The sequence below is a fragment of the Scyliorhinus torazame genome, chromosome 1, assembly GCF_047496885.1.
Source record: "Scyliorhinus torazame isolate Kashiwa2021f chromosome 1, sScyTor2.1, whole genome shotgun sequence".
Taxonomy (NCBI): domain Eukaryota; kingdom Metazoa; phylum Chordata; class Chondrichthyes; order Carcharhiniformes; family Scyliorhinidae; genus Scyliorhinus; species Scyliorhinus torazame.
In genome coordinates this window covers 90331628-90356827 of record NC_092707.1, presented here as the reverse complement: position 1 = coordinate 90356827, position 25200 = coordinate 90331628, and the positions used below count along the sequence as shown (strand labels likewise).

The window sequence follows — 25200 nt, the reverse complement described above, 5'->3', positions numbered from 1 at the left end:
AGGAGAGGGACCAGCGCCCGCTGTGGCGCTTGGAGGTGGGGCTGTTGGCGGACGAGGAGGTGAGCGAGCGGGTCCGAGGAAGTATAGAGAGGTACTTGGAGACCAACGACAACGGGGAGGTCCGAGTGGGGATGGTATGGGAGGCACTGAAGGCGGTGGTGAGGGGAGAGCTGATTTCCATCAGGGCCCACAAGGAGCGGAGGGAGCGGGGGGGAGAGGGAGAGGCTGGTGGGGGAGATGGTGGAAGTAGACAGGAGGTATGCGGAAAAACCTGAGGAAGGATTGTTGAGGAAGAGGCGCAGCCTCCAGGCCGAATTCGACCTGGTGACCATCAGGAAGGAGGAGGTGCAGTGGAGGAAGGCCCAGGGGGCGGTCTACGAGTATGGGGAAAAGGCAAGCCGGATGCTGGCGCATCAGCTTCGGAAGCGGGACGCAGCTAGAGAGATCGGGGGAGTTAAGGACAGGGGAGGGAGCGTGGTGCGGAGTGGGGTTGGCATCAATGGGGTCTTCAGGGACTTCTACGAGGAATTGTATCGATCCGAGCCCCCACGGGAGGAGGGAGGGATGGGCCATTTCCTGGACCAATTGAGGTTTCCAAAGGTAGAAGAGGGACTGGTGGCGGGACTGGGGGCCCCGATTGGGCTGGAGGAGCTGATCAAAGGGATAGGAAGCATGCAGGCGGGGAAGGCACCGGGGCCGGACGGTTTCCCGGTCGAGTTCTATAAAAAATATATGGACCTGTTGGGCCCGCTGTTAGTTAGGATCTTTAATGAGGCAAAGGAGGGGGGGGGCTTTATCCCCAACGATGTCCCGGGCACTGATCTCCTTGATCCTTAGCGGGACAAGGATCCCCTGCAATGTGGGTCTTACAGACCGATTTCCTTGGTAAATGTAGATGCCAAGGTGCTGGCGAAGGTCTTAGCCACGAGGATTGAGGATTGTGTGCCGCAGATCATCCATGAAGACCAGACGGGGTTTGTGAAGGGGAGACAGTTGAACGCGAATGTGCGGAGGCTTTTGAACGTTATCATGATGCCGGCGAGGGAGGGGGAGGCGGAGATAGTGGTGGCGATGGACGCTGAGAAAGCCTTCGATAGGGTAAAGTGGGGGTACCTGTGGGAGGTGCTGAAGAGGTTTGGGTTTGGGGAGAGTTTTGTCAGGTGGGTTAGGCTGTTGTATCAGGTCCCGATGGCGAGTGTGGCCACAAATAGGAGGAGGTCTGAGTACTTTCGGTTGCACCGAGGGACGAGACAGGGGTGTCCCCTGTCCACCCTGCTCTTCGCACTGGCGATTGAACCCCTGGCTATGGCACTGAGAGAGTCGAGGAACTGGAGGGGGTTGGTGAGGGGTGGGGAGGAGCATAGGGTGTCGCTTTATGCGGATGACCTGCTGCTGTATGTGGCGGACCCGGTGGGAAGAATGCCAGAGGTAATGAGGATGCTTAGGGAATTCGGGGACTTTTCGGGGTACAAGCTCAATGTGGGGAAGAGCGAGCTGTTCGTAGTTCAGCTAGGGGACCAGGAGAGGCGGGATTGGCGAGCTCCCATTAAAAAGGCCGGAGAGGAGTTTTAGATATTTGTAGGTCCAGGTGGCCAGGAGCTGGGGGGCCCTGCATAGGCTTAACTTTACAAGGCTGGTGGAGCAAATGGAGGAGGAGGTCAAGAGGTGGGACACGTTGCCGCTGTCCCTGGCGGGTAGGGTGCAGTCAATCAAAATGACGGTGCTCCCAAGGTTTTTGTTTCTGTTCCAGTGCCTCCCCGTGTTTATCCCGAAGGCTTTTTTCAGGCGGGTTAACAGGAGTATAATGGGGTTTGTGTGGGCGCGAGGGACTCCGAGGGTGAGAAGGGTGTTCCTGGAGCGGAGTAGAGATAGGGGGGGGCTGGCGCTGCCCAACCTCTGTGTGTACTACTGGGCCGCCAATGCGACAATGGTGCGCAAGTGGGTGATGGAGGGGGAGGGGGCTGCATAGAAGAGGCTGGAGACGGCGTCCTGTGTGGGTACGAGTCTGGGGGCGCTGGCAACGGCACCGCTGCCACTCCCGCCAAGGAGGTATACCATGAGCCCGGTGGTGGTGGCGGCCCTCAAAATTTGGGGGCAGTGGAGGCGGCATAGGGGGGGGAAGTTAGGGCCTCGGCGTGGACCCCATTATGGGGGAACCACCGGTTCGCCCCAGGAAGAACAGGTGGAGGGTTTTCGGGGTGGCACAGGGCAGGCATACGAAAGTTGGGGGACCTGTTTGTGGACGGGAAGTTCGCGAGCTTGGGTGAGCTGGAGGAGAAGTACGGGCTCCCCCCGGGGAACACCTTCAGGTACTTACAGGTAAGGGCGTTTGCCAGACGGCAGGTGGTGGAATTCCCACGGCTACTGCCACACACAGTACAGGACAGGGTGCTCTCGGGGGGGTGGGTGGGAGTGGGGAAGATCTCGGAAACTTACCAGGTGATGCAGGAGGAGGAGGAGGCTTTGGTGGTGGAGTTGAAAGGTAAGTGGGAGGAGGAGTTGGGAGAGGAGATCGAAGAGGGGATGTGGGCAGATGCCCTAGGGAGGGTGAACTCTTCCTCTTCATGCGCGAGGCTCAGCCTCATACAGTTTAAGGTGCTGCACAGGGCACACATGACCGGGATAAGGATGAGCAGGTTCTTTGGGGGTGAGGACAGGTGTGTTAGGTGCTCAGGGAGCCCAGCAAATCACACCCATATGTTCTGGGCATGCCCAGCGCTGGAGGAATTTTGGAACGGCGTAGCGAGGACGGTGTCGAGGGTGGTAGGATCCAGGGTCAAACCGGGCTGGGGGCTCGCAATATTTGGGGTGGCAGAGGAGCCGGGAGTGCAGGAGGCGAAAGAGGCCGGAATTCTGGCCTTTGCGTCCCTGGTAGCCCGGCGAAGGATTCTCCTTCAGTGGAAAGATACGAGGCCCCCAAGCGTGGAATCCTGGATCAGCGATATGGCAGGGTTCATTAAATTGGAGAGGGTGAAATTCGCCTTGAGAGGGTCGGTACAAGGGTTCTTTAGGCGGTGGCAACCGTTCTTAGACTTTCTGGCAGATCGCTAGACATTGGTCAATGGCAGCAGCAGCCCGGGGGGTGGGGGTGAGATGGGGGGTTTACTTTATTTTTGTTGAAGTTATTTACACTGGAAGGGTCTGAGGGGGTGTATACACCTGTTGTCTTCAGTCGGGGTGTTAATGTTAATTTATTATCTTGCTACGAGGGGGAGGGGTTTGGGGGGTTGCTTTTTTAGATTGTGTTTTGTACTTACCCCTGTTGGGTTCTTTTTTCTTTCTCATTTTGTTATCGATATTTTATGAAAACCTTTAATAAAAATTATTTAATTAAAAAAAAATGAATATACTTCAAGATGTGGGGGGTAACTTTTTCATGCAGAGAGTGGTTGGTGCCTGGAACCCGCTGCCAGAGGATGTGATGGAAACAGTGAAACTATCATAAGTGTCAACTGCTGCTCATCTTCCCCCGTGATCTCGTTCGCGGTGATGAAATAGTGGAGCCGTTCGATAGACTGGCTCCAATCTTCAGCCCCTTGGTCAAGCGGGTTTAGTTTACCAATAATAAGCATTTTCACTCACGTCTTGATGGTCCCCGAGTCTCGGTCCTTGTTTCTCTTTCCAATTGTTCCTTTCTTCCCCCTTGAATCACAAAGTACTGCAGGTTGTGATCAAACCTTTCACCTCGTCATCAATGTGGTGGCTCGAGCACCACTCTGGGGCTTTCAGTAGTAACAAAGGGATTTATTAACAAAAGACAAAGACTGATAATTATACAGGCACAGAACACAATAAGATGGATCTTGCCTCTTCGGCTCCGGGTCCACACTGCCCGGGTCCCTGCTCCCAGGTCCCCGCACTAACTCGCTATTGGATTAGGGTTCGTGCACTCCTGTGCGATTGGGCCCGAGGCAGTCACGTGGGCTGCCAGGTCCGCCCCCTTAAAGGGACCATGTTACCATAGAACTCTAGGCTGCATCCCGCCAAGATTACACGCTGTACTTGGGTACTAGCCCGCTCAAGTCAGTTTGCTGTTACAAAGTTGATTCAGACATCTAATATATTATACAGCTGGTCCTTGCTGTTCTAACAGTTTCCTTGTCATATACTCCTTTGTATTCCAAAGGAGCTCTGAATACAAGCTTGTCCAATACTAGGGATACTGGATTGGGTAGTGTCAGTGGCATCAGTGCCCTGTCAGGCACAGACGTGCTGTTCCCCATGAAACAAGAAGCCAACAATGTTTCAGGTGGGTAAGGGATTTATACTGGGGTAGGAGCTGCATAATTTTGTTCCTGTCATTATTTAGAAGTGGGCATTGTTGGCATGATCAACATTTATTGTCCATCCTTTAGTGATCTTTTTGGTCTTCTTCTTGAACTACTGCTGCCTGCCTGGAAGGAAAACGGAGGGGGTCAACAGCATTGGGGTATTGGGGATGACATAGGAAAAATAATGGGATGGTAGATGAGATGAGGATGATATGAGAGGGATGCAAGTAATGGGGTGGGTATGCCGTGAGGGGTGTGATGAATGTAGAAATTTCAGATATATCTTAGGTTTGGCATGGTGGCACAGTGGTTAGCCCTGCTGCCTCACAGCATCAGGAACCTGAGTTTAATTCAGCCTCAGGTAACTGTCTGTGTGGAGTTTGTACTTTCTTCCGCTGACTGTGGATTTCCCCCAGGTGCTCCGGTTTCCTTCCACAGTCCAAATATGTGCAGGTTAGGTGAATTGGCCATGATAAATTGTCCTTTAGTGTCCAAAAGGTTAGATGGGATGCGGGGATAGGATGAGTCTGACCCTAGGTAGGGTGCACTTTCAGAGAGTCAGTGCAGACTCAATGGACCGAATGGTCTCTGCACTATCGAGATTCTATATGTATCTGGTGCAGTCCTGGTTAAAAGTCTGAGCTAGTGTGTGTATGTATCTACTGCAATAAGGGTTTGAAAAATCTTGGTTTAAAAGACAGGCAAACACTGTGGCTACAGAAGGTGTAATTAAAGTGTTGTAAAAGTAAGATAATCATTCATTCTAACCATTCATAGAGTTTAGTTTACCTATATAGGGCTAATGGAATTTTGTTTAGAAAAAGAAAGTTCCCTGGGGTTTAGATAATTGAGGGGATGTGGTTAGCCTTAGTAAGATGGTCATAACCCTGTTAGTGAGATAGAGATGGTGTAGTTAATGGGAGGAGCCAGGGACTGAAGCAGTCAGGTATTTAATTTCAGTTAAGATTTTGCTGTGAACAGAACAGGAGCCTTTTGCCAAATGCTGAAAGTTAAACAGTAGTTTGAGACAGGCAGGAATCTGCAGGCTGTTTCCTGAATGATCTCTTGCTCAAAGCAATCTCTTCTAGACATTTCTATACAGCAACTTTCCTGTGTTTGCTCACAGTATTTAAAGGTGGATTTTGACCCGAGATATGTTTTGCTTGATTGGAGATAAAGAAGCTATCAGTTAGGAGTTAGTGTTTCATTTTACTGTTAAGCCTTGTTTAACTGGTAATTGTAAGCTATTTCTTGCATGATGTTAAAGTTAGCTTAATACTGTGTTAATGATAAAGATTGTTTTAATATACCAAATCCCTATTGTGCATGGGGTCACTCCTGGAGTGAAGCATCTTTTCTTCACAGTCTGACAAATTAAATAAACTATTGGGGTTTCCGTCCAGGTATCATAGAAACTGGAAGGGGTCTGCTACGGGATGGTAATAGAGGAATAACATGGGAAGAAAAGAATGGTGCGGGATGCCGAGTTAAAGAAATAGAGTTGCAATAAAGACACTAATTTCCCAGCAAATGTTTTACAATTTTTTTGCTAGTTGTATATTAATTGGATGTTTAAGTGTATTGAGGGGTGGGCATTAACTGGGAGTTCCAGTTCTATCCTTCACCACCTGCCTATCAGAGTTGCAAGAAAGGAAATGCTATCAAGGAGAGGGAGAAGGTGAATGAAAGAGAGAGAAAAAAACTTGAAGAACTGAATAGATGGCAAGAAAAGAAATGGTGAGATTAGAGGAATGAGGGAGGAGAAGAGAGAGGTGGCTAAAGGCACTGTGGCAGCTTGAAATGGAGAAAAGGAAAGAGGTTTCAGCAAGGACAGGGTAATTGGTGAATGGGATGGTACATGTTAGGAAACCGTAATAAGAGCTTTCCATGATCTCAAGTTTGCTAGGAAGAGGAATAGAAAGTGGGAGAGCGTCCAGGAATGTGTCAGAATATTCAAGTCCAGAGGCAACAAAAGTATGAATGAGAGTTCCAGCAACAGATGAGCTAAGACAGGGCAGGGTGGGGCAATGCAATAGAGGTGGAAATGGGCATTCATCGTGATGACGTGGGTTAAATGTAACATCAAAGTTGTGATCAGTCTGATTCCGTCTCTGACAACTGTCAGAGGACAGGGAGGGTGTCAGTGACTTCCAAATAAATTCTATGGTGGGGTCCATGACATTTGTCCTTCAAATATTTGATTGATGAATGACCATTTGGGAGAGGATATCAGAGGGTTTCTGGAACCTGAAAAACTCTGCCCATCTACTGGAGGGAAAATGAAAGAACTGGGGATCATTTGACTCGTACTCAACTCACGCTGACTGTTTTCTCACAACCATAGAACGTGAAGATCAGAAAGAAGTCTTCCTGAGTCTCACCGGAGCACCAGAAGTTACAGCACTCTTTGATCTAAGCCCAGGCTTTGGGACAAGGCAACCCATCATTCCAGTGACTGAGCATGGGAGATCAGAAGCAGAGACAGATAGTGAGTCTAGAAAGGAGCAGTATGAATGGAGAGTTCAACAACTGCTTGGGCCACAACAGATAGAGATCCAGGGATATCGAAGTGACACCAATACTATGGACAGCATTCGTACAGAAGACTTTGCTTTGTGCTTTAATGAAGGGATGGTAGATCCTACACTGAACTTTGACGCTGAACCAGACAATGAGGGTTCAATCATGAGCAGTAATTCCTTCAGCGAACAGACTCAGGAATCTGCTGGCCTTTACCTAGAACCTAATTCCCAACAAGGAAATCTGGGAAGTGAAGCCTGTGGCCATCCTCTGGAATGGAATCTATTCAGAAGGAAAGAATGCAGTAGAGACTGTGCTCAACTTGACCGCATGTCCAGGCAAGATCGCTGTGGGGCTCTTTCAAAAACCTCTGCAAGAATTCACCCGGCTCAGAGTTTAACTAGCGCAGAGAAGGATGAATTTGATGAATGTGCCTCTTCGCATGGTAATGAGGATGACACTGTGGCTGATGGACCTGTCAATTGTGCAGCTCCGAGGCTAAATGTTGTACAACAGTTTCGAGAGGAATTAGAACATGTTCTGCAAAGGACTAGGTCACAGGCTGGACCCCCATGGGCAGAGCAGGCAGCTTCCAGGCCTTTGACTCTAAGGACCGAAAGTATTGAGTCTTTAGGCGGTAGGATTTCAAAACTCAGCCAGATCAACATGTCAGAGAAATCATCACAGCAAAGGAACTTCCCTTCCAGAAACAGAATCCAGGTGGCAAACCCATCCAGGGAATCTCCTGTAAACCTACTGAAGGGAAATGGATTGACGACTAGCTCTTCCCCAGGTGTGATAATCCAAGAAGATCTGGAAACTAATTTTGGGGATATTGGAATGAAAGTGAAAGGCGCACAGAAGAGCCAGCCAGAGAGTCCAGAGGGGCTAGGTAGAGACAATAACCCTGGGGCACAGAGCCTCTCAATAGGAGATCCCGCCAACCTGATCCCAATACAACGGGAGAGCTCAGCACTCAGTCACAAGCTTCTGCTATCCAATTCAGAGGACAACCAGCAAGGTGTTGCGATGGTGAATGGAACCACCTCCCCATGCTATACGGCACCAGCTTTGGTGCCTCACTGTACACCACGTGTCAGTGCAGCAAATACAAACTATTCAGCTAAAACAAACACTTCACGCCAGTGGAATAGAACGGCCAATGCACACATTGACTTTCAATCACGGCCGCTGGCTGTTGAAAGTTGCAGGAGAAACCCAGTGCGTTCTTCTGGATCTGCCTCACCGCCAGGCTGTTCCTTCTGGAAGGGTAGCAGTGGCAGCAAGCTGGCTCCAGATCACCGCTCAAACATTGCACGCTCTGCACTCCTTCCCAAGAGGAAGATGCAATTGCCAGATTTATCACAGGGCAAGCTGACTGGCTTCATCAACATAACCACAGCAAAACGGACACATGCACGAAGCAACACAGATGGTGGTTACAGAGAGGAATTGGGAAGCCATGGACTGGGACGAGCCAGAGCTAAACCACTTTCACATCAGGCTGGTAAGTTGTAACTATTTCTAAACAAATCTCTCCCACTGCTTATGCAACGTTCTTCATAATTACGTTAATATGTTACATAATCACAGCTGATCATAGACTTCAATGTTTTTTTCCCCACAAAATCCCCATATCCCTTTATGCCACTGATTATTATAAATCTGTCAATCTTTGTTTTAAACATATTCAATGACGGAGCTTCCACAGCCCTCTGGGGTAGAGAATTCCAAAGATTCACAGCCCTCTGAATTAAAAAATCCTCTTTCAATATTTTGTAAGTTTCAATGAAATCACCTCTCATTCTTCAAAGCGTTAGAGATTACGGGCTCAGTTTTCTAAATTGCTCTTCGTAGGATAGTCCCGCCATGGGACTCGCTGGAGCAGAGAAGGTTGAGGGAGCGACCTGATCGAGATGTACAAGGTTATGAGGGGCATGGACAGGGTGGATAGGGAGCAGCTGTTTCCTTTAGTTGAAGGGTCAGTTACGAGGTGACTCAAATTCAAGGTAAGGGGCAGAAAGCTTGGGGGGGATTTGAGGAAAAACATTTTTAGCTAGAGGGGATGATGGTCTGGAATGCACTGCCTGGGAGGGTGATAGCGGGGGGGTTGCCTCACATCCTTTAAAAAGTACCTGGGTGAACACTTGACACATCATAACATTCAAGGCTATGGACCAAGTGCTGGCAAATGGGATTAGGTAGGCAGATTAGTTGTTTTTTATGCATCGGTGCAGAATCAATGGGCCTCTTCTGCACTGTATTATTCTGTGATTATTCTGTGATTCATCCTGGGGACAAGTCGGGTGAATCTTTGTTATACTCCCTCTATGGCAATCATCCTTCCCAAGGTAAGGGAACCAAAACTGCACACAGTACTCCAAGTGCAATCTGAGTAAGGTTCTATACAATTAAAGCAAGACTTTTCTGCTCATGTACTCAAATCCTCTTGTGATAAACTTGCCGTGAGCTTTCTTAATTGCTTTCTGTTAGTTTTCAGTGACTTATTGACTGGGAAACCCAGGTCCCTTTGTACCTCTTCACTTCCTAATCTCATGCCATTTAAGACATACCCTGCACATCTGTTCCACCTACCAAAGTGTATAACCTCACTGTTTTCCACATTATATTTCATCTGATATATTTTGTCTACTTTGTTCTCCAAATTCCCTTGAAGCTGCTGTTGTGCTTTCTTTTACTTGGTCTTTTCTGTGGCTCTATTCCAATTATGGCAATCAGTGAGTTTGCCCTTCTTTCTGTGTTATCTATGTCCTAATGCTTAGAGTCGCCAGGTATCAAATGATACCACCACAAGTTTCAACCGGCTATCGATCAAAGAGCCAAACACCAGTTTGTTAGTTCAAGGTCAAGGGTACTTTATTTACACACAATTAGTCATGCAACATAAACACTACTAGTTAACTACACCTGTCGACTAAGGCATCCTGTACTTAACTTCGGGCACCCGGTTTAGGTCAGAAAACAGTGGCCGCTGTTCAATTCTGGATCTCTCGGGTTCGAAAGAGTAACTGCTGCTCAGCTGGGCTCATCCGTCTGGTAGCGAGCGTTGAACTTGGACTTGCTGTGATTGGCAATGGCCGTGACCAGGGTACTAAGGCCAAGAGAGAGCGAACATATGATGAACTCTTCTTCTTATACTCGGGGGGTTTTCGCACTCTTTTGGGTGGTCCTTCAATTTGGGCCTTACTAATTGGGTGATCCCTGATCACTCCGTTCGATTCCTTAACCAATAAGTGGGTGGGGATCTGGATGGCTGTGCGTGTCCCAAGCGGTCACTGACCCCGTTGTTTGCATTTCCTTTGAACAGGGAGTGGCGCCGAAATGTCTGGGACTGTCCCGGTTGCTTGAGTACCAGTCCTTTGTCTTGGCGAAGATGGGCCATCAAATGCTAATCGGCCCCATTAAAATGCTAATTGGCTGGAGTTTCGATACCGTCTGGACGTTTTGCTGCCAAATATGCATTTCAGGCTGTGAGCCTGCCTGAGTCTTGGCTTGTCCATTTTACCCGCTAGGTTTTGCGAGTTTCTCTGTACCTAGTTGGAAGTGGCCACCCCAGATGTCTACACTGCTTTGCATCTTCCTCACTGCACAGATTCCCACCTAGCTTTGTGTCATCCGTGAACTTGGAAATATTATATTTGGTTCCCACATCCAAATATTTGATTATATTTTGTGAACAGCTGGGGTCCAAGCACTGATCCTTGCGGTACCCCACCAGTCACACCCTGCAAACAAGTAAAAGATTTGTTTATTTCTACCCTCTTTTGTCTGCATGTTCGTTAATCCTTAATCCAGGCCGATATATGACCTTTTATCCAATATGCTAATCAACGTCCTGTGGGGAACTTTATCCAGAGCCTTCTGAAAATCCAAGTATATTAAATCCATCAACTCCCCTTTATCAATTCTTAGTAATATACTCAAATAAACTCCAACAGGTCTGTCAAACATGATTTCCTGTACCTAAAATCCATGTTGACGATGTACAATGTGATCATTATTATCGAACTGTCCATTTAGTACATCCTTTAGAATAGGTTCCAGTATTTTCCCTACTACTGATCTGTGGTTAACAGTTCTGTAGTTCCCAATTTTCTCTCTCCCTCCCTTCTTAAATAGTGGGGTGACATTTGCTACCTTCCAATCTGCAGGAACCATTTCAGAAGCTATAGAAATTTGGAAGATGGTCACCAATACATGTGCTATCTCTACAGCAACGTCTTTCCACCATAATATATGAAATATCAGGTCCCGGAGACTTATCAATCTTTAGTCCTATTAATTTCTCCACTACAACCTTCTTACTCATACTGATTTCCTTCAATTCCTCATTCTCCCTCATCTCTTGAATGTCTAATTCTGGGAGATTTCTTGTATCTTCCTCGGTGAAGACAGTCATAAAAGAATCATTTAGCTTCTTGGCCATTCTCTATTCCCCATATTAAATTCTTCCTTTTATTTTATTCTTTTTACGGAAGGTGAGCTTTGCTGGCTGGGCCAGCATTTATTATGCATCCCTGACTGTCATCCACTTTTTTTTGGAAAATACTTTAATTAAACTTTTAACATTTTATATCAAAAATTTACATAGCAAAACAAAACGAACACCTGTACTAACAAGAAAAAATTCCAAATGACGATAACAACAATATGCCCCCTTAGAAATACAACGCCTCCTCCCCATACAAACAACCAAAAGTGACCAATTCCTTAAAGTACAATATGAACGGGCGTCATCTACGGTAGAAACCATCAATTGGCTCCGTCACAGTTAACTTGACCGTCTTGAGGTACAGAAACCCCATCAAGTCACCTAGCCGCACTGAAGCACTAGGTGGCCTCCCCTGCCTCCAACTCGGTGGAATCCACTGCCGAGCAATCAACGAGGTTAATGCCAGAGCATCCGCCCTGCATCCATCCTTAACTTTGGCTGGTCTGACACCCCAACGTTCCGTCGGACCGAACAGCAGAGAGGCTATCACTGGCCTTCCAAACCAGACCCTTTGCAAGACCCCGGGTCCATCCGCTCCCAAGTAATTTCCTGGTCACCACACCGTCCCAAAACCTTCTCCACATTGGCTTCCCAATCATAAAACATCAAATTCGGCAGCGCCAGCACCTCCGCCTGCCTATCCCTCTCTAGGACCCCCTTCTGAATCCAAAGAGTTCTCTCTCCCCATATGAAACCATTATGAGCCATTCCATTCCTCAGAAAAAGACTTGCGTAGAAAACCTGTGAGGCATTGATATATAAACCAGAATCGCGGCAAGATATTCATTTTAATGGATTGAACCCGACATGCCAGCGACAACAGAAGGCCGTCCCACCTCTGTAAATCCGCCCTGACCCTGCTCACCAGGCTAATTTAATTCAGTTTGCAAAGCTGCGGCCAGTCCCGAGTCATGTGGACCCCCAGATATCTGAAACTAGTCCCAGCCAAACGGAATGGCAGCACCCCAAACCCAACTCTTTCCCCCGAAGGACTGACCACAAAGTATTTGCTCTTCTCAAGCTTCCATTCATACCCTGAGGAGGAGCCGAACCACTTCAATATATCCATGATATCCCCCATAGCTTGCTCCGGTCCCATACGTGCAGCAAGAGGTCATCCGCTACAGGGGCATCCTGTGTTCTATCCCACCCCTCACAATTCCTCTCCACATGTCCGAAGCCCTCAAAGTGATAGCCAATGGCTCGAACGGCAACTCAAAAAAAAGAGGAGATCTAGGACACCCCAATGCAGCCAAAATGACCCCGAACCCGTGGTGTTGGTGTGCATACCAGCAGACAGAGCTTCGTACAACAGTCATACCCATGACACAAACCCAGGACCCAGTCCAAACCTCTCCAGAACCGCAAAAGGATAATTCCACTCAATGCTATCAAATGCTTTATCTACGTCCAGAGACACGATCATCCCTGGCTCTTGCCCCTCTGTCGATGTAAGAAATACATTGAATAACCGCCTCACATTGAACAACAGTTTTCTGCACTTCACAAAACCTGTCTAATCTCCCCGTTACTTACGGAAGACAGGACTCAAACCTCAACGCTAAGACTTTAGCCAAAAGCTTCGCATCCACATTGAGCAGTGAAATCGTGCTGTATGATCCACACTCTGTCGGGTCATTATCCTTCTTCAGGAGGAGGGAGATGGATGCCTGCCTCAACATCTCTGGGAGAGAACCCCATGCCAGTGAATTGTTAAACATCCCCAACACCAATGATCCGTAAACATCTTATAAAATTCGAGGCAGCAAGGTGGCGCAGTGGGTTAGCACTGCGGCCTCATGGCGCCGAGGTCCCAGGTTCAATCCCGGCTCTGGGTCACTCTGGGTCCGTATGGAGTTTGCACATTCTCCCCGTGCTTGCGTCGGTTTCGCCACCATAACCCAAAAATGTGCAAACTAGGTGGATTGGCCACGCTAAATTGCCCCTTAATTGGGAAAAATGAATTGGGTACTTTAAATTTTTAAAAAACCCAACTTCTTATAAAATTTTACTGGGAACCCATCTGGCCCCGGCACCTTCTCTTTCCTAAAGCGTTTTTCCTAAAGCTGTTCGGGCCTCTTCCAACCTCAGTGGCATCTCCAACTCCTCCTGCAATTCCTCCCCCACCTGGGGGAACTCCAAACCCTCTACTCTGCCATCTCCTACTCGTCCTCGGCGGCTGGGACTTATAAAGCCACTCATAGAAGGTCCGAAAGGCCTCACCACCTTTTCTGGGGCTAGATCAACCTACACCCTGGCTCCTGCACCTGCACATCTCCCTAGCAGCCTCCTGTCACTGTAACTGCTGAGCAAACAGGTTACTAGCCTTCTCCCCATATTCATACACCGCCCCCTTTAAGGGCTGCAGCTGGCACATCGCCCGTCCCATGGACAACAGGTCGAACTGCATTTGCAGCTTCTTCTCGTGTGCCCATAACTCCAGCGTTGGGTAACTTTCATACTCCCAATGTACACCCAGAATCCTGTCCACCAGGTCCTGTCATTCCTTCCTGGCCTCTCTATCTATATATGCATTGTACGTGATGACCTCCCCCTAATCACCACCTTTAACGCCTCCCACAAAGTAGAGGGCGAGACCAATCTGTACTCATTCAATTCAACATACTCTTTTATGGCCCTAGAAATCTTCCCCCAATATGCGATTACATTCAACCTCCTTGAGTGCGAGGATGAGTTTTGTTCAATTTGAGGTGGTGCATATGACTCTGGCGAGCATGAACGGGTTCTTCCAGGGGTGGCAGCCAAGTGTGAGAAGTGTGGGGCAAGGACCAGCAAATCACTCGCATATGTTCTGAGGCTGCGATAAGTTGGGGAGATACTCTGGTCGCTATCAAAGATTGTGGGCGTCGAGGCCGGGCCGAACCCTATGGTGGCAATGTTTGGGGTATTAGAAATGCCGGGACTGAAGGGGAGGAGGAGACATGAGACATAGAACATAGAACATAGAACGATACAGCGCAGTACAGGCCCCTCGGCCCACGATGTTGCACCGAAACAAAAGCCATCTAACCTACACTATGCCATTATCATCCATATGTTTATCCAATAAACTTTTAAATGCCCTCAATGTTGGCGAGTTCACTACTGTAGCAGGTAGGGCATTCCACGACCTCACTACTCTTTGCGTAAAGAACCTACCTCTGACCTCTGTCCTATATCTATTACCCCTCAGTTTAAAGCTATGTCCCCTCGTGCCAGCCATTTCCATCCGCGGGAGAAGGCTCTCACTGTCCACCCTATCCAACCCCCTGATCATTTTGTATGCCTCTATTAAGTCTCCTCTTAACCTTCTTCTCTCCAACGAAAACAACCTCAAGTCCATCAGCCTTTCCTCATAAGATTTTCCCTCCATACCAGGCAACATCCTGGTAAATCTCCTCTGCACCCGCTCCAAAGCCTCCACGTCCTTCCTATAATACGGTGACCAGAACTGTACGCAATACTCCAAATGCGGCCGTACCAGAGTTCTGTACAGCTGCAACATGACCTCCTGACTCCGGAACTCAATCCCTCTACCAATAAAGGCCAACACTCCATAGGCCTTCTTCACAACCCTATCAACCTGGCTGGCAACTTTCAGGGATCTATGTACATGGACAGCTAGATCCCTCTGCTCATCCACACTTTCAAGAACTTTACCATTAGCCAAATATTCCGCATTCCTGTTATTCCTTCCAAAGTGAATCACCTCACACTTCTGTACATTAAACTCCATTTGCCACCTCTCAGCCCAGCTCTGCAGCTTATCTATATCCCTCTGTAACCTGCTACATCCTTCCACACTATCGACAACACCACCGACTTTAGTATCGTCTGCAAATTTACTCACCCACCCTTCTGCGCCTTCCTCTAGGTCATTGATAAAAATGACAAACAGCAACGGCCCCAGAACAGATCCTTGTGGTACTCCACCTGTGACTGAACTCCATTCTGAACATTTCCCATCAACCACCACCCGCTGTCTTCTTTCAGCTAGCCAATTTCTGATCCACATCTCTAAATCACCCTCAATCCCCAGCCTCCGTATTTTCTGCAATAGCCTACCGTGGGGAACCTTATCAAACACTTTGCTGAAATCCATATACACCACATCAACTGCTCTACCCTCGTCTACCTGTTCAGTCACCTTCTCAAAGAACTCGATAAGGTTTGTGAGGCATGACCTACCCTTCACAAAGCCATGCTGACTATACCTGATCATATTATTCCTCTCTAGATGATTATAAATCTTGTCTCTTATAATCCCCTCCAAGACTTTACCCACTACAGACGTGAGGCTCACCGGTCTATAGTTGCCGGGGTTGTCTCTGCTCCCCTTTTTGAACAAAGGGACCACATTTGCTATCCTCCAGTCCTCTGGCACTATTCCTGTAGCCAATGATGACATAAAAATCAAAACCAAAGGTCCAGCAATCTCTTCCCTGGCCTCCCAGACAATCCTAGGATAAATCCCATCAGGTCCCGGGGACTTATCTATTTTCAGCCTGTCCAGAATTGCCAACACCTCTTCCCTACGTACCTCAATGCCATCTATTCTATTAGCCTGGGGCTCAGCATTCTCCTCCACAACATTATCTTTTTCCTGAGTGAATACTGACAAAAAATATTCATTTAGTATCTCGCCTATCTCTTCAGACTCCACACACAACTTCCCATCCCTGTCCTTGACTGGTCCTACTCTTTCCCTAGTCATTCGCTTATTCCTGATATACCTGACTTGCTGATGTTGTGGCCTTTGGCTCTCTTATTGCCTGGTGAAGGATTCTGTTGGAGTGGGGCCTAGCTGGTGAATGTACGATTTCCTCTGGCTGGAAAAGATCAAGTTTGAGTTGAGGGGATCAAGGGATGGCTTTGAGACACGGTGGTGACTGTTCATGACCATGTTTGAAGAATTTTTGTCGCGGGGAGAGGGAGGGGAGGGGGAAGAGCGGGTGAGAAGGGGAAAACTTGCACAAACTGTGAACTGTGGGGTGTGGATAATGTTTTTTGATATATGTCTTTGTACGTTTGAATACGTTTGGATTAAATCTGTGCAGGGTCTGCACGTTCTCCCCGTGTCTGCCTGGGCTTCCTCCGGGCGCTCTGGTTTCCTCCCACAAGTCCCGAAAGATGTGCTTGTTAGGTAAATTGGGCATTCTGAATTCCCCCTGAGTGTACCCAAACAGGCGCCGGAATGTGGCGACTAGGGGCTTTTCACAGTAACTTCATTGCAGTGTTAATGTAAGCCTACTTATGACAATAAAGATTATTATTATTAATATTAAATACATTTTAAAAAATAGATCATACCCCTTTATCTCTATCTGGGCCTTTAAATCATCTACCTCTTGGCTTCTTGTGTTAAACAATAGGTTAACAACTATTGGTAGACAATCTATCTTACATCGATACATCCTCATTCCAACTAGACCTGAGCACAACATCTTGACTGACACTCCAGTGCCTGACAAAGTGAGTTCTGTATTTTCAATGGTGCTGTTGTTCAGATGAGACATTAAATCAAGGCTGTCCTCCTCAGAGGATGTATTGTATCCCATGGAACTATATAGACGAAGATTATCCAGGTGAGGTGGCCACTCTTTATCCTTCAACAGACACCTAAAACAGCAGATTATCTGGCCATAATCACGTTGCTGTTTGTGGGACTTTGCTGTGTACAGATTGGCTGCTGTGTTTATACCTTTACAACAGTGACTGCTAACGGCTGTCAAATGCTTTAGGATGGCCTGAGATACTGAAAGGTACAAGAAAAATGCAAGTCTTTGTTAAGCCAAAGAGCCGTTGTTGTCATTGCGCCAGTGTTCCTTCCTGATGCTGCGCCTGCTCAGATCCTGAGAGATTGTTAAGCATTTGTTGTACTGCACCTGAATGCTGGGTGTGTCCATATCCAATCCCCTCAAAGCGTGTGAGCATTTGACCAACAAAGTGCAATCAAACTGAGTCGCGCAACTGTACAAAACCAAAATACCACAGATGCTGGAAATCGGAAATAGAAACAAAAGATGCTGGAAATATACAGCTGCTCTGGCAGCATCGTTGCAGACAGGATGTGACCTGACATTTCAAGCCAATCACCTTTTATCAACGCTGTTCTTACAAAGGCTCATTGATCTGAAACATTCACTCTGTTTCACTCGTACAGATGCTGTTGGAACCGCTGAGTGTTTCCACCTTTTTCCATTTTTATTACACACGCAGTAATTACCCTGAGTTATGGTCTTTGTTGTGCATGAAGCAATTACCATCAAGAGGGTCTTTGAGAGGGTTTTACTGTTGTCGCCTTACTTTGCAGGAAAGCCTGATGCAGGCATGAGTGGAAGACATGCTGGAAAGAAATGCTGCAACACCAGGAGGGAGCCGGGCAGGTCTGAGAAATATAATGCACAAATAATTTGTCCAATTCAATAAAATGTTTATCCTTCGTTTCTGTCTGTGAGGGTATCAGTGCTTTCAGCAGAATGCCCCCTCCCTCTAGCCAAAATGCACTTATGTGATGCATTTCATCTCCTTCAGCTGTGGAGATATCATGGAACATAGTCAGCGTTGCTCGGACTGTTGTTGTCTCTGTATTGCTATAGTTGTCTCTATATGTTGGGACTTGCTATCGTGGACTGTGGTGGCTGCTGAGCTGAGAGAGAGACAGTGAAGAAACTTTACTCTGTATCATTATAACTGTCATTAAACAATTCAGAGGAATCTGCACCCTGCCCCTGTATCCAGCCCATATTGTGCATGACAGAAGTGTTTCAAAAGTGAAAAATGGCACTGTGTTCATTCCCAACATGGACCCTGCTCATGATGTGCTGACAAATGTGTGACTGCAAAATCAATTCGAAAGTAAAAATAAAACGACATTTCTGGATTATTGTCTTTGCTTCGTAGATGAATGAAGCAAATCTTGTTGTTTGAAGTTAGTCAGGTACAGTGAATTCTTCCTTACTTGTGCCACCTAAATCCTGAAAGCAAATTTTTAAAAAGCAGTGGAATCTACTGACTGGCTGGACATTCCATGAAGTAAATGCATGCCATGGCAATTTGTTGCAAAATCAAGGTATTAGGTGAAAAAAACCCAAGTTGTCAATTTATATCTCAAAATGCAATGTCTACCTTATTATCCAGTTGAACATTTGCTGTAGAACTTTTTCAACACTGATGCTACCCTTAAGGAGATGAAACGTGTCTATTTTACATCGTGTTACGTTGTGTTGGCAGAGTCTGTTTGTAGCTGTTGAATGAGGGTGTGGGGGTTGGCAGGATTTACTGTGCTGGCCTGGACTCAGTGAGCCAAATGGCCTCCTACTGGGGTGGAATGACTATGGTTTGTGACTGTGGTGCTGAGATTGCTTGTTCCACTTGTTCCAGGGACAAGAAAAAGATGGTGGATGAAGAAGACGCCGAACATTTCATCAGGGAGTCAGGCAGCAAGTGGACGACCAGCAGACCCTCTAAATCGGATGCCAGCTTGAAAGAGTGGGCGGATCACATCTGGAATTGGAACGGAGCGCCCAGGATGATCAGCTCTAGCAGGGTGCTGTGCATTCCTCCTTTACACTGTCTTACAGAATCACCACAATTTATTATAATTATGAATCGAACACAGCAGCATAACAGGCTGACATTGCTATGCAGTAAGATTGGACTTTGTTGTGACAATCCTCCATATCCTAAGTAAATCCACTACTTTCATATCCTAAGTTATTGATCTTCTGAGTGAGGCTGTACAGAGGACAGAAGGAAAACTTGGAAAATTGGACAAAGGGTAGCTCTCACTGACCTTCTGGAAGACAGTTTCAGAATGGCATTGACAGAAGCCAGGAAGTGGCACTCAGGCTCCAGGGAGTGGCAGAAACAATGGCCTGGGATTAACAGTGACAAAACGGGCGTTGACAGGAGCCTGGGAAAGGCAGTTAAAGAGATCTGGGCCTGTCTCTCTCAATATTGAGAGACATGTGTGAGTGACATTGAGGTGCCTGAGGCTTTGAAAGGAATCTGGGACAGCAGCTACAGACCTGCAGGCATGAGGTTGACCTGCATGAGAATATGTTGGCCTTCCTACACCCCCAAACATCAAGGTATGTGTGGCACAGAAAGATCCGAGAAAAAATTAGAAGAGAGAGGCTCGTACTGAACAAAAGATTGGGAAACTGGACAGAATTTGGATCCCTGTGCCATTGACTAATCTGCACTCTGACCTCTGCAAGTGCCTCTTCTGAATTTGCTGCTCGAGAGAATGCACGTGGTTCATTCCTAGGACAGTATTTTTTTCCTTTTGCTGCACTGGCTTCGATGCATTATCCTGAGCTGGCACTTTCCCCAATTAGGAAGCTGCTGATGCAAAGTTGCACTCTACTGTTTAATAAGAAGGGGCTTAGTGAACTCCTTTGCCCAATTTTCCAAGTTTTCCTTCTATCCTCTGTACAGCCTCACTCAGAAGATCAATAACTTAGGATATCAAGGTCCTGGATTTACTTAGAATATGGAGGATTGTCACGTCAAACTCCAATCTTACTGCTTGGCGATGTCAGCCTGTTATGGCGGTGTGCTCTATTCATAATTATAATAAACTTTGGTGATTCTGAATCATAACTTAGAATGTCATACAGTGTACAGGTACTTTGTGCCAAGCTGTTCATGATGACTGATTTGCTGGTTTCAATGCAGTGTCCACTGGCTCTGAGGAGTTCAAGGCGATGCCAGCAGTTTGATGCCATTCGCACTGACGAAGCACAGTTAGAGCAATCCACAGTCAAACTGCAGCAAGTAAGTCATGCTCCTGGAAATGTGCAAGGAAAGCTGATCCATCTAGTTCGGCAACACCATAAATGATACAGATATGTAGACAGTTGTGGTGGAAGCCAGGTTGCCACTTGCTACCGTTACATTTTGTGCTTCTGGGTTGAGTGCTTATTACACCTACACCTCAGTGGGATCTAGGGGTCCACAGGTGAATGCTGTGTGTTTACATGGAAATCAATGGGAGTGTCTGCTACACACACATGCACGCACACGCGCACACACACAAAGAAAGAACCAGCTCATGTTTAGGAACATGGGGCCAGGAGTGGGCCACTCGGCCAGTAGAGCATGAGGCTGTTTGTATAGATTATTTCATAAAGCTCTGAAATGTTCTACAGTCAATGAAGTATTCCATTTTTGAAATACCTTCACTGTAGAAAATGGACCATTTAATTTATGCACAGCCAGGGTCCCACAAACATCAGTGTGGCAAACAACCTAATTTTTTTTTAATTGACTTTTAATGAGAAATAAGTGGGAGAGTTCTGCTGTTCTTTGAATAGTGCTTTGGGAATTTATATGCCTGAGAGGAAAGACATCTTTAGGTTCTGTCACAAGGACAGCACCTCCAACACTTTAGCACTCCTTCAATACTGCACTGGGAGTCTGAGGTTGAGTTAGGCGTTCAGATCACTTGATGGCAATTGCACCCAGAACCTACTGACTTAAAGTGTGGATGCTGCCAATAAGTTGTATGCAATGGCACAGTGGCTAATTTATGGCCCATATTTGTCTGCCGGTGCTTTTTAGAGCTGTACGTTGTAGAACCTATCTGGAACGGGCTATTTTAAATTTGGTTTTACATAGAACAGAGAACATAGAACATGCAGTGCAGAAGGAGGCCATTCGGCCCATCGAGTCTGCACCGACCCACCCAAGCCCTCACCTCCACCCCATCCCCATAACCCAATAACCCCTCCTAACCTTTTTGGTCACTAAGGGCAATTTAGCATGACCAATCCACCTAACCTGCACGTCTTTGGTCTGTGGGAGGAAACCGGAGCACCCGGAGGAAACCCACGCAGACACGGGGAGAAAGTGCAGACTCCTCACAGACAGTGACCCAGCGGGAAATCAAATCTGGGACCCTGGCGCTGTGAAGCCACAGTGCTAGCCCCTTGTGCTGCCATTTGTGTAATGACGAAGGATTAATAAGAAATCTTGTGGTTAAGGATCCCCCAGGGGATAGTGACCACAATATGATAGAATTCCAGATACAATTTGAGGGTGAAGACCATAGGTCCATAACCAGTGCCTTCAACTTAAATAAGGACCATTATAATGGTATGGGGGAGGAGTTGTCTTATATGAACTGGGTAAACAAGCTACGATACAGATCAGTAGATGAGCAGTGGCTCATCAGGAGTTTTTTCCAATCAAAAAGAGGGATACCACGAGAAAGAGGCAAAATCCATGATTAACAAAGGAGGTCACGGAAAACATCAAATTGAAAAGCAGGAAATACAAAGTGGCAAGGGATAGTGGTAGATCAGAGGACTGGGAAGTTTTTAGGATCCAGCAGTAAAAGACTAAAAAGCTCATAAGGGAGAAAATGAATTTTGAGAGAAAACCTGCATGCAGTGTAAAAACAAACAGCAGGAGTTTCAATGGATATGTAAATAGGAAGCGGGTGGCTAAGGTAAATGTGGGAGCTCTACTGAACGAGGTTGGTGAACAAAGAAATGGTAGATATGCTAAATACATTTTTTGCATCAGTCTTCACCATGAAAGACATTTTAAATATCCTTAAGATATCAGATGGACTGATTTCAAATAACGTGGTAGAAATTACAAGGGTTAGAGTATTAGAGAAACTCAAGGGGCTAAAGATAGACAAGTCACCAAGACCTAATGTACTGCACAGTAGAGTTTTAATGGAAGTGGCTACAGAGATAGTGGACCCATTAGTTGAAATTTTTCGTAACTCGCTAAATTTCAGGAGGGTACCAGAAAATTGGAAAAGAGCCAATGTGACTCCCTTGTTCAAAAAGGTAGAAAGACAGAAGGCAGGGAACTAGAGGCCAGTTAGTTTAACAGCTATTATTGGAAGGACACCGGGGTCAATAAGAGGAAGAAAAAATAAGAAATAGCTAATCATTTAGGAAAGCTGAATATAATCAAACCTAATCAACATGGGTTTATGAAAAGTAAATCATGTTTGACAAATTTGCGTGAATTCTTTGAGGGTGTAACAGGGAGAGTAAATAGAGGGGAACCTATAGATGTAGTGTATTTAGATTTCCAAAAGGCATTTAACAAGGAGCCACGTAAGAGGCTGGTGCATAAAGTAGAAGCCCATGGCATGGGTTGAAAACTGGCTGTGACATAGAAAAGAGAGTTGGAATAAATGGGTCCTTTTCAGAGTGAAAAGATGTAGCTAATGGAGTACATAGGGATCAGTTCTTGGCCTGCAATTATTTACTATTTATATTAATGACCTGGAGGAAGGAACAGAATGTAAGGTTTCCAAAGTTGCCGATGATACAAAAAGGGAAGGGCAAGTTGTAATGAGGATATTGTGATTCTGTAACGGGAAATAGATAGATTGGGTGACTGGCCGAAAACCTGGCAAATGGAATTTAATGTGGTGAAATGTGAGGTCATGCACTTTGGGAGGAGGAATCGAAAGATAGATTTTTATCAAAATGGAGAGCGACTGCAGGTGAGTGAAGTACAGAAGGATCTAAGTATTCTCATTAATGAATCACAAAATCTAGCAGGCAGGTCCAACAAATAGTTAAGAAGGCAAACAGTATTTTGACCTTTATTGCAAAGGGATTGGAGTTTAAAAATAGGGAGGTTTTGTTGCAATTGTACAGGGTGTTGGTGCGGCCTCACTTGGAATACTCCGTACAGTTTTAGTCCGCTTGCCTAAAAAAGGATATAGTAACATTGGAGGCAGTCCACAAGAAATGCACCAGCCTAATTCCTGGGATGATAGGGTTGCCCTATCAAGAGAGGCTAAACAGTCTGGATCTGTATTCCTTGGAGTTTAGAAGAGGGGTGACCTTATTCAAACAAATACGATCCTGAGGGGGCTTGACAGGGTAGATGGTGAGACGTTTTCACTAGTGGGAGAGTCTCGAACAAGGGGACACAGCTACAAGATAAAGGGCCAGTCATTTAAAACTGAGGTGCATGGAAATTTATTTTTGCAGAGAGGTCTCTGGTATTCTCTGCCCTGGAGGGTGGTGGAAGCTGGGTCGTTAGAAGTATTTAAAATGGAGGTGGATAAATATTTGATAGATTATGGAATAGAAGGCAATGGGGAAATGGCGCAGAAAAGGGAGTTGAGGCCGGCATAAATCAGCCACGTCTGATTTTGCTCAGCGTGCTCTGACAGGATGGGAAAGTAAAGTGAATTGCAAGATAATTTGTACAAAACGGGCAAGGTATACCCATCACCGCAGGCCTTGTGAAATTAATGGTGGCCTCTCCTTTCTCTCCTGTTCCCAGCATGTCAAGCATGACGTTCATTCCCTGAAGGAGATTACAGAGGAATGTCAACAGGACGCAATGGCCCTGGAGTCCCGACAGAGAGAGGCACAGAATGAAGCCAACAAGGCCAGGTGCTGCAATGTTGCATGCAGGCTCCCAAAGGCTTAAAGAGAGACTCAGGAAGACTTTGTCTTTGTTATAGTGGGGTGCAGTGGTTGGTTTTAGCCATGTAGAGACAACTCAAGGTAAAAGCGTAATTTAACACGGTTTATTCCACCAAAGCAGGTTTGTATTAGAAACTGACCTAACCAGCAGACAATCGACGATAGTTCAAACTGCGGCCCACCGCAGACAGAGACATGTTGCTGGAGTCAGTTAGCAGCTGACCAACCAACAAAAGTACAAATCGCCTCCCATTCCCCCTCATGCGCTGTCCACTTGCTATTCATTCTCTGCACCAATCATTTGACAAAGGGACTTAATTACAGGGCTTGATGGAGAGGGTGATTGAAGAGTTGGTCATCGAACCAGGCTGCTGAGCAGGCGTAGCATAAGCAGGGCCAACCGCTGTCAGTCCGTTTAGACCCCATCAAAGACTGTTGGGGTTGGGGGTGTGAAGTGTTAGGGTACCAAACCAGACCCCAATTTCAGTTAGGATATCGGATGAGAAACCCTAAATAGTTTACAATTTATAAAACTGTGAGCAAAGGATATTTCACCCCAGGAGTGATGGCCCTGACCAATATGTATCTTTTATGTTAACACAACTTTAATTTAAACAGAGAATTAACATCAAAGAAATAGCTTTACAATTAACAGTCATTGAGGGCTGCAGCACAGACAAGGCACTTCGGCCCATCGCGTTTGTGCTGGTCAAAAACAACCATCTAACTATTCTAATGCTATTTTCCTGCACTTGACCTTGTTCTTAAATAAAAGGAAAAATGTTAACTTATGCCCTACACCTTCACTATAAATCATCTAACCAAGCAACCCAATACAGTTCAAATGCCACTTCTAAATAAAGGTAGCAAAACAGGTTTACTTGCTGTCCTCTGTGTAGAGACATTTGAGGGAGACTCTTTCAGGAACAACCTGAAAATGCTCTGTCTTGTCAGACTCAAACCCTATGGAAAAACTACCAAAGCTACAGACAGACCTGGCTCCTCCCATTAATTACATCATCTGCATTCCACTAAGATGTCCCATGAACTGCTTAGCTAGGACTAAACACCATCCTGCAAATTATCTACACCCAGGGATCTGTTCAAATCTAAACAATATTCCATTATCCATCTAGAAGTCAACAAGTAAATGGTTAGAATGAATAATTATCTCCCTTTTACGACACCTTAATTACAGCTTTAGTATACACACTCCCTGCATGTATTTTAAGCCAAGGGTTTTAATAACATTACTACACAAAAACATAAAATATAACATGTAACAATTTCCTGCATTCATCACAGAAGCCATCACATGCTTACCCAGCGCTGCTGTCTCTTCACTTCCCACTTCTGTATTATTACCTGTGGTGTACAGAATATAATCTGAAAGGCTGTTGTGAATACGAGCCTCCTTAGACCTCGTGAACACTACACCCTGTATGCTTCATCCGATGCCAGTGCTTATGTAGTTACA

The 25200-nt window shown here is 46.3% G+C and overlaps 1 protein-coding gene across 1 annotated transcript in view; it reads left to right on the top strand.

The window, feature by feature from the left end:
* Positions 1–25200, top strand: part of LOC140409629 (uncharacterized) — a 135042-nt gene that overhangs the window by 43323 nt on the left and 66519 nt on the right. Inside the window, exons 5-9 of the mRNA XM_072497967.1 lie at positions 6616–8298; positions 17618–17690; positions 18688–18853; positions 19987–20085; positions 23578–23690. Coding sequence (XP_072354068.1) covers positions 6616–8298; positions 17618–17690; positions 18688–18853; positions 19987–20085; positions 23578–23690 — 2134 coding nt within the window. The remainder of the gene's footprint in view (positions 1–6615; positions 8299–17617; positions 17691–18687; positions 18854–19986; positions 20086–23577; positions 23691–25200) is intronic.